Below are 12,735 nucleotides of genomic sequence, written 5' to 3'. Positions count from 1 at the left end.
CAGATCCCCCAGCACGAGGGTCCTCATTGAGCACCTGGTGATGTGTCGACCCCCTTCTCAAGGAAAATTGCTTAGAAACTCAAAACCACATGGGCCCCCCCCGCCACCCCAGTTTATGGCATTTTATGGCATTGATAGTGATTTTTCTTCCCATGGAAATTAAGAACAGACTCTGAAGAATTACACCTTTCTCTTTTTTTTCTTGCAAAAGTTAATGACTCTTCTTGGAAAAAATTGAAATTCAGATTGTGTAAGTAAGGCAAAGGGAAAGGACATGGTTTAGGGCTTTTGAAAAATATCTAATTGATTTTTACTGTTGATGATAAAACTGCTAAAAATTCCACCTTACAAAGTATGGGCAGGTAACAGTGGTGAGGTGCAAGTTAAGTGTGCATCCAGGAATTTTTTATTTGCATTCTCTGCAACACATGCCTAGTAAATCCTTTGTTCTCAGGCCTTTTTGTTTTTGTACTTTGGTGATTTGGTGCTGTTCATGTGTATGAGGAAAAACAGTACAAATCCATATTTTTCAGGTAACCCAAGAAGTAGAAAGAAAGTGAAGTCGCTCAGTTGTGTCCAACTCTTTGCGACCCCATGGACTGTTTAGCCTCCCAGGCTCCTTCATCCATGGGATTTTCTAGGCAAGAATACTAGAGTGGGTTGTCATTTCCTTCTCCAGGGTATCTTCCCGACTCAGGGATCAAACCAAGGTCTCCTGCACTGTAGGCAGACTCTTTACCGTCCGAGCCACCAGGGAAGCCCAAGAAGTAGAGTAACTTTCAAAAGAGCTTTGCAATATTTCTAGGCAACTGTGGGTTTCTGTCTGTAGAAAGTTGAGGTCTTTGTCACTTTCTACGTCACCTTACAGATACACTTCTGTGGGTTTTTGGACACGTGCATGATTGTGTTCTCCAATCCCTTCCTATTGGCAGCTTATGAGGAAAGATCTAAGTTGCAAAGAAGGAGGTCATCATGAAACGAAATGACATATCTTCAAATCTCAGAAATTCCTCTGAGATTGGAGATATGGAATGACGCTAGAAACCAGAGGGTGGGTCTGAAGTCATGACAGGAAGTTAAGACACCCAGTTCTTTTCCATCTCCTGTAGCAAGGCGATTTCTCTTTCCCTTTGGTAAAACATGGAGATCAGGCTGTAAGGGGACTGAGTGAAAGTCTGTGTACTTACTTAGGAGCTCCTTTCCCTTTCTCTCTCTCTACTTACCTGCCCAGGTGCTGCTGGCCAGCTGTATTGGAGATCTTGTCTTTAGGTCACTGCTCAAGACAAGAACCTCCAGAGCCCTACATGTGGGGTCTGTACGTGTTAATTGCTTTATTATTTTACAAAGACACTCACCACTCAACAGGCCATAGCTACTACACAGTTTTTAATCAGATTGTCAGTGCCTCTCTCTTAAATATGAAGAAATAGCCTCTGTTTACTAGACATTTAAGGAAAATCCCTGAACATGAATAGAACAAAGTAAACAGAAGAAAAGAAATTAGAGGAAACAGGTCAGGGAAGATATAGAAGAAAACTTTAACACTGTATACTTAAGAGTCTCGGAGATTACATTAATGAAATAAGAATCGGATGCTATCAAAAAGATACATTCAGAGATTAAGAGTGAGTTCTTGCAGATTAAAAATAAAATAAATAGGTTTCCCAGATGGCTCAGTGGTAAAGAATCTGCCTGCAATGCAGGAGACACAGATTCAGTCCTTGGTCCAGAAGATCCCCTGGAGAAGGAAATGGCAACCCACTCCAGTATTTTTGCCTGGAAAATCCCATGGACAGTGAAGCTTGGCAGGCTATAGTCCACGGAGTGGCAAAGAGTCTAGCATGACTTAGCGACCAAACAACAAATACCAGAAATAGAACATTCAAATAGAAAGATTGGAAGATAAAGCAGAGAATTGTCTTAGTTCAGGCTGTTGTAACAAAGTAGCACAGGATGGGTGGCTTAAACAACAGATGTTTGTTTCTCACAGTTGTAGAGGCTGAAGGTCTAAGATCTCAGTGCTGGGTGGATTGGACTCTTGGTGAGGGCCTCCTTCCTCGTTTATAGAGAGCTACACTCCTGCTGTGTCCTCACATGGCAGAAAGAGAGCTAGCTAACTCTCTGGCCACTTCATATAAGGGCACTAATTCCATTCAGGTGGCTCCACTGTCATGACCTGATCACCTCCCAGAGGCTCCATTTCCAAATACCATCACGTTGTGCATGAGGGGACACAAACATTTGGTCCATTGAAAGAATATTTCCTAGAAAGCAGCTCAAAAAGAAGAGGAAAAGTAGGAGTGAATAGGTAAGAATAATTAAAGGATCCACAAGAGAGGTCCAGTTGCTAATAAAAATGTCAAAATACAAGAACTGGGGGGGAAAAAAGGACAAATTTAATTGTTAGAGTATAAGATTTCAGGCATAGGTTCTACCCGATGGCTAACATATGAAATTTAATAACAGTCTGCATAGAGAGAAGGTCCTGAAAGCTTCCTGAGAGGGAAAAGTGTCACATACAAAAGTTTGGGCACCAGAGTGGCACCACTGCCAACAGCAGCACCGGAAGAGGGAACAGCGAGGGAGCACCTCCACCGCGCTGAGGGAATTAAGCTTCACTCAGAGTGCCACACTCAGCCAAAGTGCCAGGTGTAAGAGAGGAGACGCGCAAAATTCACAGCCCCGGTGATGAAAGCCTGCTCCTTCACAGCCCCTCTGTTAGTTGTGAGAGGATGTGCTCCACCAAAATGAGGGAGTAATCCCCAGAAAGGAAAAAAAAAAAAAATTGAATCAGACTCAGGAGCAGTGGCGGGAAGCAGCAGAGGGAGCGCACAGAGTGGTCCCCAGAACTTGGGCCTCAGAACCGCAAGACTAGGCTGAGCGGAAGCGTGGAGGTTTCTGGAGGCCGTCTCAGAAGACAGACCACTGCACAGGGTTGACCATATTGACGGCTTCATAGCATGGTAGAGAGTTTGGCACTGAGAGAAACAAAAAGGCCACTTAATGCCGTTATGTGGTTATTTTAATCATAGTACATCATGTAGCTAGGTTTTGAGCAGTATTTATGGGAATACTAAATACTGATTTTACCAAAAATGTTTGCCTAATTATACCAGGGGTGTGTGTGTGAGGGGTGTGTGCGTGTGTGCAGGGGTGTGTGTGTGTGCACGTGCATGTGGCTGAGGTGTGGCAGCAGAAGCCGAGTTTTCATCTTACGTGGCAGGCAGTTGATGTCTAGAGTTGAAAACTCGAGAACAAGTGGTGTAACTAGTTATTTCACAACAGGGAGGTGATGAGCAGAAGAAATAGCCAAGAGACCTACATCTGTGGAGCGTGATTTTAGGTGGGGGAGAGGGGAGCAGGGCAGGAAACTGTGGTTTTCTGTTTTAAACCCTAGGTACTACTTGCTTTATGTGATGTGTGTCTTTTGCTTAGAGAACAAACTAGGCATGGTGGTGAGAGATGAGCCTGGAGAGGCACAGGGTCCCAGGAAGAGGGTCCTGACACTGTGGTGATTACGGGACTGAGGACTTCAGGGCTGGCTCCTGGCCTTGGGGGTTGTGTGGTCTGTTTGGTCAGTAAGGGTTTGTGCCCTCCCAGCTCCACTCTGTACTCTCCCCAGCCCTCTGGCCCTTTGGATTGTCCAGGAGGCTGGCGGGCTGGGGGATACTCCCCACCAGCCAGCTGAGGTCAGGGGTCCCCTCCACTCCACCGCCCGGCAGGCCTGGCCTGCTCAGGGCCACCCCCTCGCACTGGCCCTGGGGCCGCGTCTCTCCCCGTGGTCTCCCCAGACCCTGCCCTCACTTTTCTAGACCGCCCTCTCTTCTGTCCACACTCCCAGTCTGAGTGTGTGTCTGTGTCCTTGGGATTGCGACTGATGTGGGTGTTAGGCTGAGAAAAAGACTTTGCCCAGAACATTATGTGAATATTCATGGAAGCTTTCTTTCAGGTTACATCCTGATAAACACATCATAAGTTGAAAATGTCATAGGTCAACATGTATGTAATACACCCAAACTGAACAGCACAGCTTAGCACAGCCTACCTTAGATGTGCTCAGAGCAGTAAAGCAGCCTACAGTGGGGCCAAACCACGGAACACACAACCTGTGTCGACTATCTGCTGTAACGACTTGAGCACTGTACTGACACAGTGAGAAGAACAGTTGTCTGCGTCCAGGGTGGTTGTAAGAGTGTCAGTTGTTCCCCTTCGTGACAGTGTGCTGACTGGGGGCTGTGCTCGCTGCCACTGCCCAGCAACACAGGAACGGATCGGACCACGTATTGCTAACCCAGAAAAGAGCAACATTCAGAGTATAGTTTCTACTGACTGTGTATCACTTTCCCGCCATAATAAAATTGAAAAGTCGTAAGTCAACCGTTGTGAGACTTCTCGAGCAGTCCAGTGGTTTGGGGTCTGTGCTTCCACTGCACAGGCACAGGCTTGATCCCTGGTTGGGGAACTAAGATCCCTTATGCCCCACAGCATGGCCACAAAAAAAGTCAATCATTGAAAGTCACGGACCATCTGTATACTTATCTCTTGAGGTGAATATATCTTAAGAGAAGGATAAATATATTTCATTATATAGTATATGTGGTTATTATATGTAGTAAATATGGCAGCTGTAATGAGAGATATAGATGTTGAGATATATATATATATATATAAAAAGAGTTAAATATGTAAGAGAGAATGAGAATATAGAAAACAAAAATCTGGACGAATATTAAGAACATATACTGAAATGTCATCAGTGGTTATCCCTGAGTGATAGGATTAAGGGCCCCCCCAACTACTATAATCTAATTTCAACAATAAACGTGTCATGAATATATTAAGAATATGCAGAAAAGAACAGTTTGGTGCAATATATTAGAACATAGAATGGGGATGAAGTTGAACTTATATGGGAATGATGCCCTTAGTTGTTTTAGGGTTTGGTTGTTTTTTTTTTGCCTCTAAAATCTGCCTGCTATTTTTATCCTGTGACCTCATAACATACTGTAATGATTATGATCTCTTAGTCACGCTCTTGGGAAGTGCGCTGTTACCTCACTGTGAGACAACCCAGTGTTTTTAAGTCATTTTGTTCTAAGCAAGTGCTTGGGAAGTGAAGAGAGAAACGCCAGCCCTGTCTATTGCTTTGGGTTGAGTCTGAGACCAGAAGTGCCACTGTTCCTCACTGGACTCCAGCCTCAGACTGCTTCCAGGGAGGAGGTGGTTAACCTCTGGGGAGCTCCTTGAGCTTGACTTCAGGAACTGGGTGGTGGCAGTGAACTGGGAGTGACGCTTCTGTGGATGGAGGCTGATTGGTCCAGGAGAGCTGCCAGGGAGTTCCCCGGCAGTCCAGGAAGCAGCTCTGAGCTGTCCCAGCGTTGGACAGCCCACAGGTATTCCCGCCCCACCCGGCCTCCCAGGAGTACACACCCCGGCAGCCTTCAGGGTCCTGCTGTGACAGAAAAGATGGTCCTTAAAACCGAAGAAGAGGATGGTGAGTCCAGGCCTGGTCTGGGTGTATGGGGTGAGGTTTAGGTATCTCTTTTGATCAACGTGTGACGACATGTGTTGCGTGACGACAGTTTTACAGCCCCTTGAGGAGTACCAACTGAAAGGCTCTTGCTTGTGTGTGTGTGTGTGAGAGAGAGAGAGAGAGAGAGAGAGAGACTGTGTTTTTAAACTGAAAGTGTCCCCCAGCCCCCACCCCCACTCTGCCTCTTGTTGGGGATCTGCCCTGGGTGCGTCTTGGTGGCGTTTGCCCTCCTACTTGGCGATGGCGTCTGACTTCCTGAGTGAATAACAGTCTTAGAAGCGCTGAAAGTTGCGTGTACACCAGTGTGACACTAAAAAAGGAAAGATGTTAGAGACCAGGTTTGAAAGTACCTGAGGATGAATAATAACCGTGAGGTTCAGGATGAATAATAACTTTTATTAAATAAAAATGTAGCAGAGGGAATCCGTAGTTGTTTGATCTTCCTCTTTTGGTATTAGGTAAGTAAGGACTGAAGCCTTGCAGGGTCTGGGGAACTTCCTTTGTCTTCTCCACACCCACACTGTAAACAGTGAAGCTAAGAGTAAAGGGGTGACAAGTTTTGTGGATTCTAAATCCCAAAAGCTTTTGCAGAAGAACTGGCTTTAAAGCACCCTAGGTCAGGGCTCTCCAGTGTCTTGAAGTTTTGTGTGTGGGTCTGTGTATGTTTTATTGTGATACTTTCATCAGATGGCCATGTATTTTTTGTTTTGTTTTTGATTTGTTTTTGACACGTACACACTACTACGTTTTATTTATTTATTAATGGCTGCCCTGCGTCTTCGTTGCTGCACATGGGCTTTCTCTAGTTGCGGCAAGCAGGGGCTGTGCTCTAGCGTCAGTGCACGGGCGTCTCCTCGAGGTGGCTGCTCCTGCTGTGGAGCACAGGCTCTAAGCGTGCAGGCTCCAGTTGTTGCAGCACGCAGGCTCGGTGGTTGCGACGTGCTGACTCTAGGCGCACGGTCTTCAGTAGTTGCGATACGGGGGCTCATCAGTTGGGGCTGGAGGCCCTAGAGCATGCAGGCTTCGATAGTTGTGGTGCCTGGGCTGAGGTGCTCAGCAGCACGTGGAATCTTCCCAGACCAGGGATTGAACCCAGGTTTCCTGCACTGACAGGCAGATTCTTATTCACTTGGGCCACCAGGAAAGTCCCAGATGGCCATGTTTTAGTGCCTTTAAGACAAAAAGCAAAATGTATACTGGTTTGTAGCTGGTATTGGATGATATGAATAAGTCAGAAATAAATATTAAGCTGTTTTTCAAAATGGATTTTGTGAAAATGATAATAAGCTTTAGGGATCGTTTTTATCTTTTTCCTTATCTGGTTCACTGTAAAATGTATTTGAAGTTTCATCTTTGTGTCAGACAGTATTGTGGACCATACCCCACAGGGTGGCTCGAAAAGCTATACTGTGTGTGAAAGCCTATGGGGGAGAGGGGGATTTGGTGTTGACAACACCCGGCATGTGAGGAGGGGATGATGATGAAGTGGTTCTCCGTCAGGGCTGAACTGCCCCCGTGGGAGCTTTTGTATCTGAGCGGTGTGTCCACGGTAGCCAAGGTGTCTAGCTCGAAAGGGGACCCTTGTGAGAGGGGTGGAAGACACTGGTGGATTATGCTGGGGTGGTCGGGGTGCACTGGCCCGGCCTCAGCAGAGGGTGACCGGTGCTCACTGAGCTGGTTCTTCCCTCTTACTTGCCGCTGCTCCTTCCTGGTGGCCTGGCTTCAGACTCCCTGAGGTGGTGCCAACAGTCACTTTAAAGTCAAAATCAAGGGGTTCCATGCTGTCAGCTTCTGGCCATCCTAGAGGCTTTAACATTCCACATAAACTGCTCAGTGTGTGTGCCCTTGATTCATGGGTGGGAGTAGGGCTAGGGCATTTAGAAATCAATTTTTAGAGATAGGATTAATGGGCAACTTTGCTTTGAGAAAGCAGTCTTCAGAATGGGTGGTTCTCCATTTCCCTCAGCGCCCCCTGCCCCGGAATGTTTCATCTTGTTGTTTGTTTGAGACATTGAGGGGGGCGCAGTGTTGATAAGATAGTTGCCCCTAGATACTGAGATGAGATGACAGAAATGGCATCGGGCATGTGTGAAAGTGAAGGGAGCAAATGGACTTTCCCGGGCCGGTCCCCAGCATCCCGAGAGGGCGGGTGAAGTGTCAGCATGTGCTTCTCACACAGCTGAATGGATTAGATTGTCACCCAAAGGGCCACCCAACACAGGGGAATCAAGGTTTAAAAAATGTCTCTGAAGAAGTCAGATCTTACCTGCTGCATGAGAATCTGCAATCCTTCAGTTACAGACATGGCTTTGCCTCTGTCCTTCCCTCTTACTTAGGCTCATCAGGTTCCACTCTAGTTACGCAGGTGTGTGTAACTGAGACTTAACCAGTGTCCAGTTATGTACGCGTGTGTAAGGATAGTGTCCAGTTATGCAGGTGTGTGAGACTTAACCATTACACTGAATTGAGCACTGTTTTCTTAGCCATCTGAGGCTGTTTTTAGCTGTTACCTTTGGAATGTTTGACCCCCTTGCTTTGCCTTTGAACCTTCTCTCAGGACTGGGATCCCAGCTCCCTGCTGAGGGGCACACGGGACTCTCACCGGCACAGCTCAGGCTCTGCCGGGTGCCCCGGGCCCTGAGCGGAGCTGTGCTCACTGTCCCCAGGCACGCAGCCCCCTGGCCTCGTCCCTTTGTGTGATCCATGCATCCACATTCTCTCTGCATCGGTCCTCAAGTCCAGGCTCCGAGGCTTGTCCAAGTCCTGAGCAGCCTGGCCGCGGTGGCCGCCTGTGCCGCTGCTGAGGGCTCGCCCGCCTGCCCTGCTGGGAGCCCCCTGCTGAGCTCTTTAAATCCCAGCCCCAGCGCTGGCCGGGCACATGCAGATGCGCAGTGAGTGCTGAGCTGACGTGGCACGGTTGATTATTCTGGGGAGAGAAAAGAAAGAGCTGATGGCTCAGCCAGAGAGTTTGAGTTGGACTTGGTCTGTTCCTGGATTATTTATACTCATTGAATCTTACCTCATCTCTAAACTGGAAGTAACACCGCGTACATAGTTCATTGTCAGGAAGTGTGCAAAGGTCACAATTGGGCTTTGTCGTCAAGTTCAAATAATGGAAATGAAATAATATTTTAGGCTATGGATCTTATATATGTATAAGTTAGTATTATTTGTAGGAAAATATACTGACTGAAATGGAATTGAGTAGAGTATCTCTCCCTCAGGACACTGGATTTTCAGGTTGCATCTGAAATACTCTGTCTGGTGGTAACTTACCCCTTATCCCGCCCTCTCAATGTGGTCCTTGCCACTGCTCCAGCCTCACATTGGGCAAGTTGCCGAGGCTGGGGGGAGTTTTAATTCGGAAAGCAGAGGTGCTATAAGTGCACATCCCATAGATACTCCCTACTCCCTTCCTCACCGGTTGAGTTTGTATTTTGCAGAACCAAAAATGGTTACATCTTTATTTTTAAGCAAGAGCTCTTGGCATTGTACAAAGCACACATCTCAGCGGACCTGCATCACCATCTGCCAGGACCAGTTTTGAAGGGGCCTCTCTCTGGTCTGAGTTTCATAGGCTCTGGTCTCAATTTCATAGGCTGTCTGTGGAGCACACCAGCGTGAGTGCCTGCAGCACTGAACAGAGGGTCAGGACTGCCCTTTCTTCTTGATGAAGGAGGTTGAAGAAATGAGGCTCAGGTTCTGCTCTGAAAAGAGTGGACCTTTATCTGTCATCTGAGGCTTTCCACAGCCTCCCAAGTTCTCTTTGCTGTGGAACATAAAAGCTGTCGGTGGTCAGGACCCAGCATCCAGGAGACAGTTGGGGTGTGGAAGGCAGCACGTGGAGTTGTCTGAGGAGCCAGCATTGTGGAAAGAACAGGCAGGGAGTATGGTCTTGGCAGGACGCAGGACTGGCATCCTCCAGCCTCTAGAGTGGGCCACGGAGCCGAGGGCAAGGGAGATGCGGTAGATATGGCAAGGCATTAGGACCTTGCCACCCAGCCCTCCCTGTGGCTCTGGAAGATTCGCTGAGTGTGTTGGTGGTGGTGATGGGGAGGGGCTGACTCTGCCTACATATAGTTTGCTGCTGGTTACCTTAAAAGTGGAGGGCTAGACCTTCTGCACATTTTATATAGTATCCATTTCTCACTTTTCCCTTGCATTTTGACAGCCTTCCAAAGGCACCTTTACTGAATTTACATTGTTCTTGTCTTTGCTTCTCTGTTTGCTGAAGCCAAGCTGAGATTTCCTTTTTAGAAAGATTCTTGTAACAGCTTCTGTCTTCTCCTGTTACCTTGTGAAGAGCTTCCGCTCATGGGGACTCAGATGGGCTCACCTTGCAGCTGGGACTGTCACTAGTGCAGAGGGGCCTCAGGCTCGTGGGGCCCTGGCTCCCAGGGCACGTGGAGCTCCCCTGGGGCTGGCGTTGGGCAGCGCTGCTGAGACTCGCTGCTCTTGGGACCCACTTGTCCTCCTCCTGAGCCCGTGCTGGTTGTGACACACCAGGGAGGATGGACACAGAAGTCAGGCTTGCTGCCCTCAGCTCTGCTCATGGTCAGGACTCGCCCTGCCACTTCCTTCCCTTCTTCCGAAGATAATTTCTTGACTTTTGTATGATCTTCCTTCCTTACCCTACAGAGAAATCATGAAAGCTTAACTTCTGACTTAGAAAAATACAGCACATTTCTCTTCCAAGTTGGTGACTGTTTCTGCATCTCTTCTCTTTCTGGCATCTTGAGTCTCTTCTCCTTTGTCTCTTCTGTTAAGAGTTCAGGATTCTGATTCACGGAAGTCCAGTGGAATCCTACATAGACAACACAGCATGATGGTATAGTTTCCCCCAGGGATTTCACACGCATTATATATAACAGGACTCCAGGTATGTTCCTCCCACAAAAGAAATACTTGGGTGTAAGCTGAGCAAATGTTTTGGGGTAATTGGTTGGTGACATTTCCATATTCTTTTCTGAATAGAGATTTCAGCGTAAAATTTTGCCTTAGTTTTGGATCCAGATAAACAGAAGGGTATAAAGTGCAGCATCGCTGCCTGCATTCATTCCCTGTCCACACTCCTTGTCTCTGGAGAGGGTCCCTGTCGACAGTTTGAAGTGCATCCTTCTCAGATCTGTGCATTTCCCAGCATCGGTGTCACATGCGTGGTGTCCTGTTCCTTCTCGTGGCACCGTGTCTGGGACATCTTTCTGTGCTGTCATCTGTGACCAGCTTACTCTTTTTAACGACCAAATTGTGTGTAAATAGCTTTTTAGGAGAAGGCAATGGCACCCCACTCCAGTACTCTTGCCTGGAAAATCCCATGGACGGAGGAGCCTGGTAGGCTGCAGTTTATGGGGTTGCTAAGAGTCGGACACGACTGAGCAACTTCACTTTCACTTTTCACTTTCCTCCATTGGAGAAGGAAATGGCAACCCACTCCAGTATTCTTGCCTGGAGAATCCCAGGGATGAGGGAGCCTGGTGGGCTGCCGTCTATGGGGTCACACAGAGTCGGACACGACTGAAGCGACTTGGCAGCAGCAGCAGCAGCAGCTTTCACTTTTGCACTTTTGAGAACATGTCCGTTGGGTAAGTTCTCAAATGCAGTTGCTGAATGGAGAAGTACTGCTCGAAGTTTGCGCCCTCTCCGCTCCCCCAGCGGAGCCTGGACCCTCGGGCCTTTGGTAGACGCTTGTTTCTGCCAGGCTCTTGGGAAGCTTTAACTGGAGGGTTGAAGCGTCCGTCCTTCGTGTCTGGCCACTGTGTTTCCGTGTCTGCCTTTCCTGTCCTTTGCAGCTTGTGCACCGTGGTCTCACAGCTCTGTGTGGTGCTCTCCTTTGGAAACGCGTGAGCCTCTGTCACAGGTGTTGCACGTCTGCTGTCCTGGTTGTTTACCTTTTAGCTCATAGAACTTTATTTTCCATTCTGAAGCCTTTCACTTTATTACAGCAAATTGAACAGATTCTGAGATTATGACCTTATTAATCTATGCTTTATTCTAGAATTTCTGTGGTTTCTTTTTTTATATTAAAATCTTTGATTCAGCTAGAATTTATTCTGATATAAATGAGGTAGGCGTTCAGCTTAGCTTTCCCTCAAATGGGTAGCTAATTGCCCTACCACCATTGACTGAATAATCCTATTTTTCTTTATATTTTTGTATCTTTTAAAAATACTTTCTTTATGAGACTTCATGACTTGAAGTGTTTCAGTATTTCTTGAGGTTCTTTTCTGCTGTTTTCCTTCTCTATTGCTGAAATTTCAATTATTGACGAGGAAATGGCAACCCACTCCAGTGTTCTTGCCTGGAGAATCCCAGGGACGGGGGATCCTGGTGGGCTGCTGTCTATGGGGTCTCACAGAGTCGGACACGACTGAAGCAACTTAGCCGCCACCGCCGCACTTCAATCTCTGGCAGCAGCTCTCTCACATTACCCTTCTTCCTCTTGATAGTTGCCTTTGCTATTCGCATACGCATTTTCCGTGTGAACTTTAATATTGTTTTATCCGTCACACTTCCTGTAAAACTCTTGTTGTTAAGGTAAATAGTATTTTTAGAAAGCGATGTACAAACTGAAGACCACCTTCCCCCACTGGGGTCCTCCTGCCTGTGCTCAGATCGTTTTATTTTCTTGGTGGCTTTCTCCAGCCATGGTAATCACGCTAGCTTGCATGGAATTTGCTGGTCTTTGGGGGTAGATTAGAGTGAGGATCTGTTTGTATTAGATGGAGGAGGCCTGTGCCCTCTCCCGGGTCAGCTCGCCTTCCAGAGCTGGTGGTGGAGGGCACAGAGCCACCCTGCGTCTCCAGGGGCAGAGCTGCCCGCATCCTGCCTCCCTCCCTTCTTCCTACCGCCCTGCTGCACCTCTGCCAAGGGCAAGAGGGAGAGGACCCCGAGAGTGGCCCCAGCAGGGATGAGTCCCTGTGCTGGGGCTGGGAGCAGGCCCCCGTCTGGAAGGCGGGCTGCCTGCTGCCCCAGCTTTGCTGCCTGTGAACGGACTCAGGGCTGCTGGGACCTGGAGAGCAGGAGCCTGGGTCGGTGCCTGCAGCCGCTCTCAGGCTTCTCTCAAACCTTGAGAGCCTTCTCTGGACCTCAGGCAGCTCTGAGAAGGGTTGATGTCTGGCCCCAGGAGCCAGCCCTTTCCAGTCTGAGGTTAGAGTTAGGGACTGCTACCCCCTCAACTGCTTCCGGCCCTTCTCAGAGCGGGG

General features: G+C 47.9%; 1 protein-coding gene across 3 annotated transcripts in view; it reads left to right on the top strand.

Moving 5' to 3' along the window:
- Window positions 1-12,735, top strand: part of CYTH1 (cytohesin 1) — a 79,775-nt gene that overhangs the window by 32,367 nt on the left and 34,673 nt on the right. Inside the window, exon 1 of one of the 3 annotated variants that reach the window (XM_070389192.1) lies at window positions 5,150-5,494. The exons of the other annotated variants lie outside the window; for them this stretch is intronic. Within the exon in view, the coding sequence (XP_070245293.1) occupies window positions 5,302-5,494 (193 nt within the window). The 5' untranslated portion in view covers window positions 5,150-5,301. Of the gene's footprint in view, window positions 1-5,149; window positions 5,495-12,735 lie in introns of those variants that run through there. 3 annotated transcript variants of the gene reach the window in all.

This window comes from Bos mutus, chromosome 19, assembly GCF_027580195.1.
Source record: "Bos mutus isolate GX-2022 chromosome 19, NWIPB_WYAK_1.1, whole genome shotgun sequence".
NCBI classification, from domain to species: Eukaryota; Metazoa; Chordata; class Mammalia; order Artiodactyla; family Bovidae; genus Bos; species Bos mutus.
This window is presented reverse-complemented; position numbering and strand designations above follow the sequence as displayed.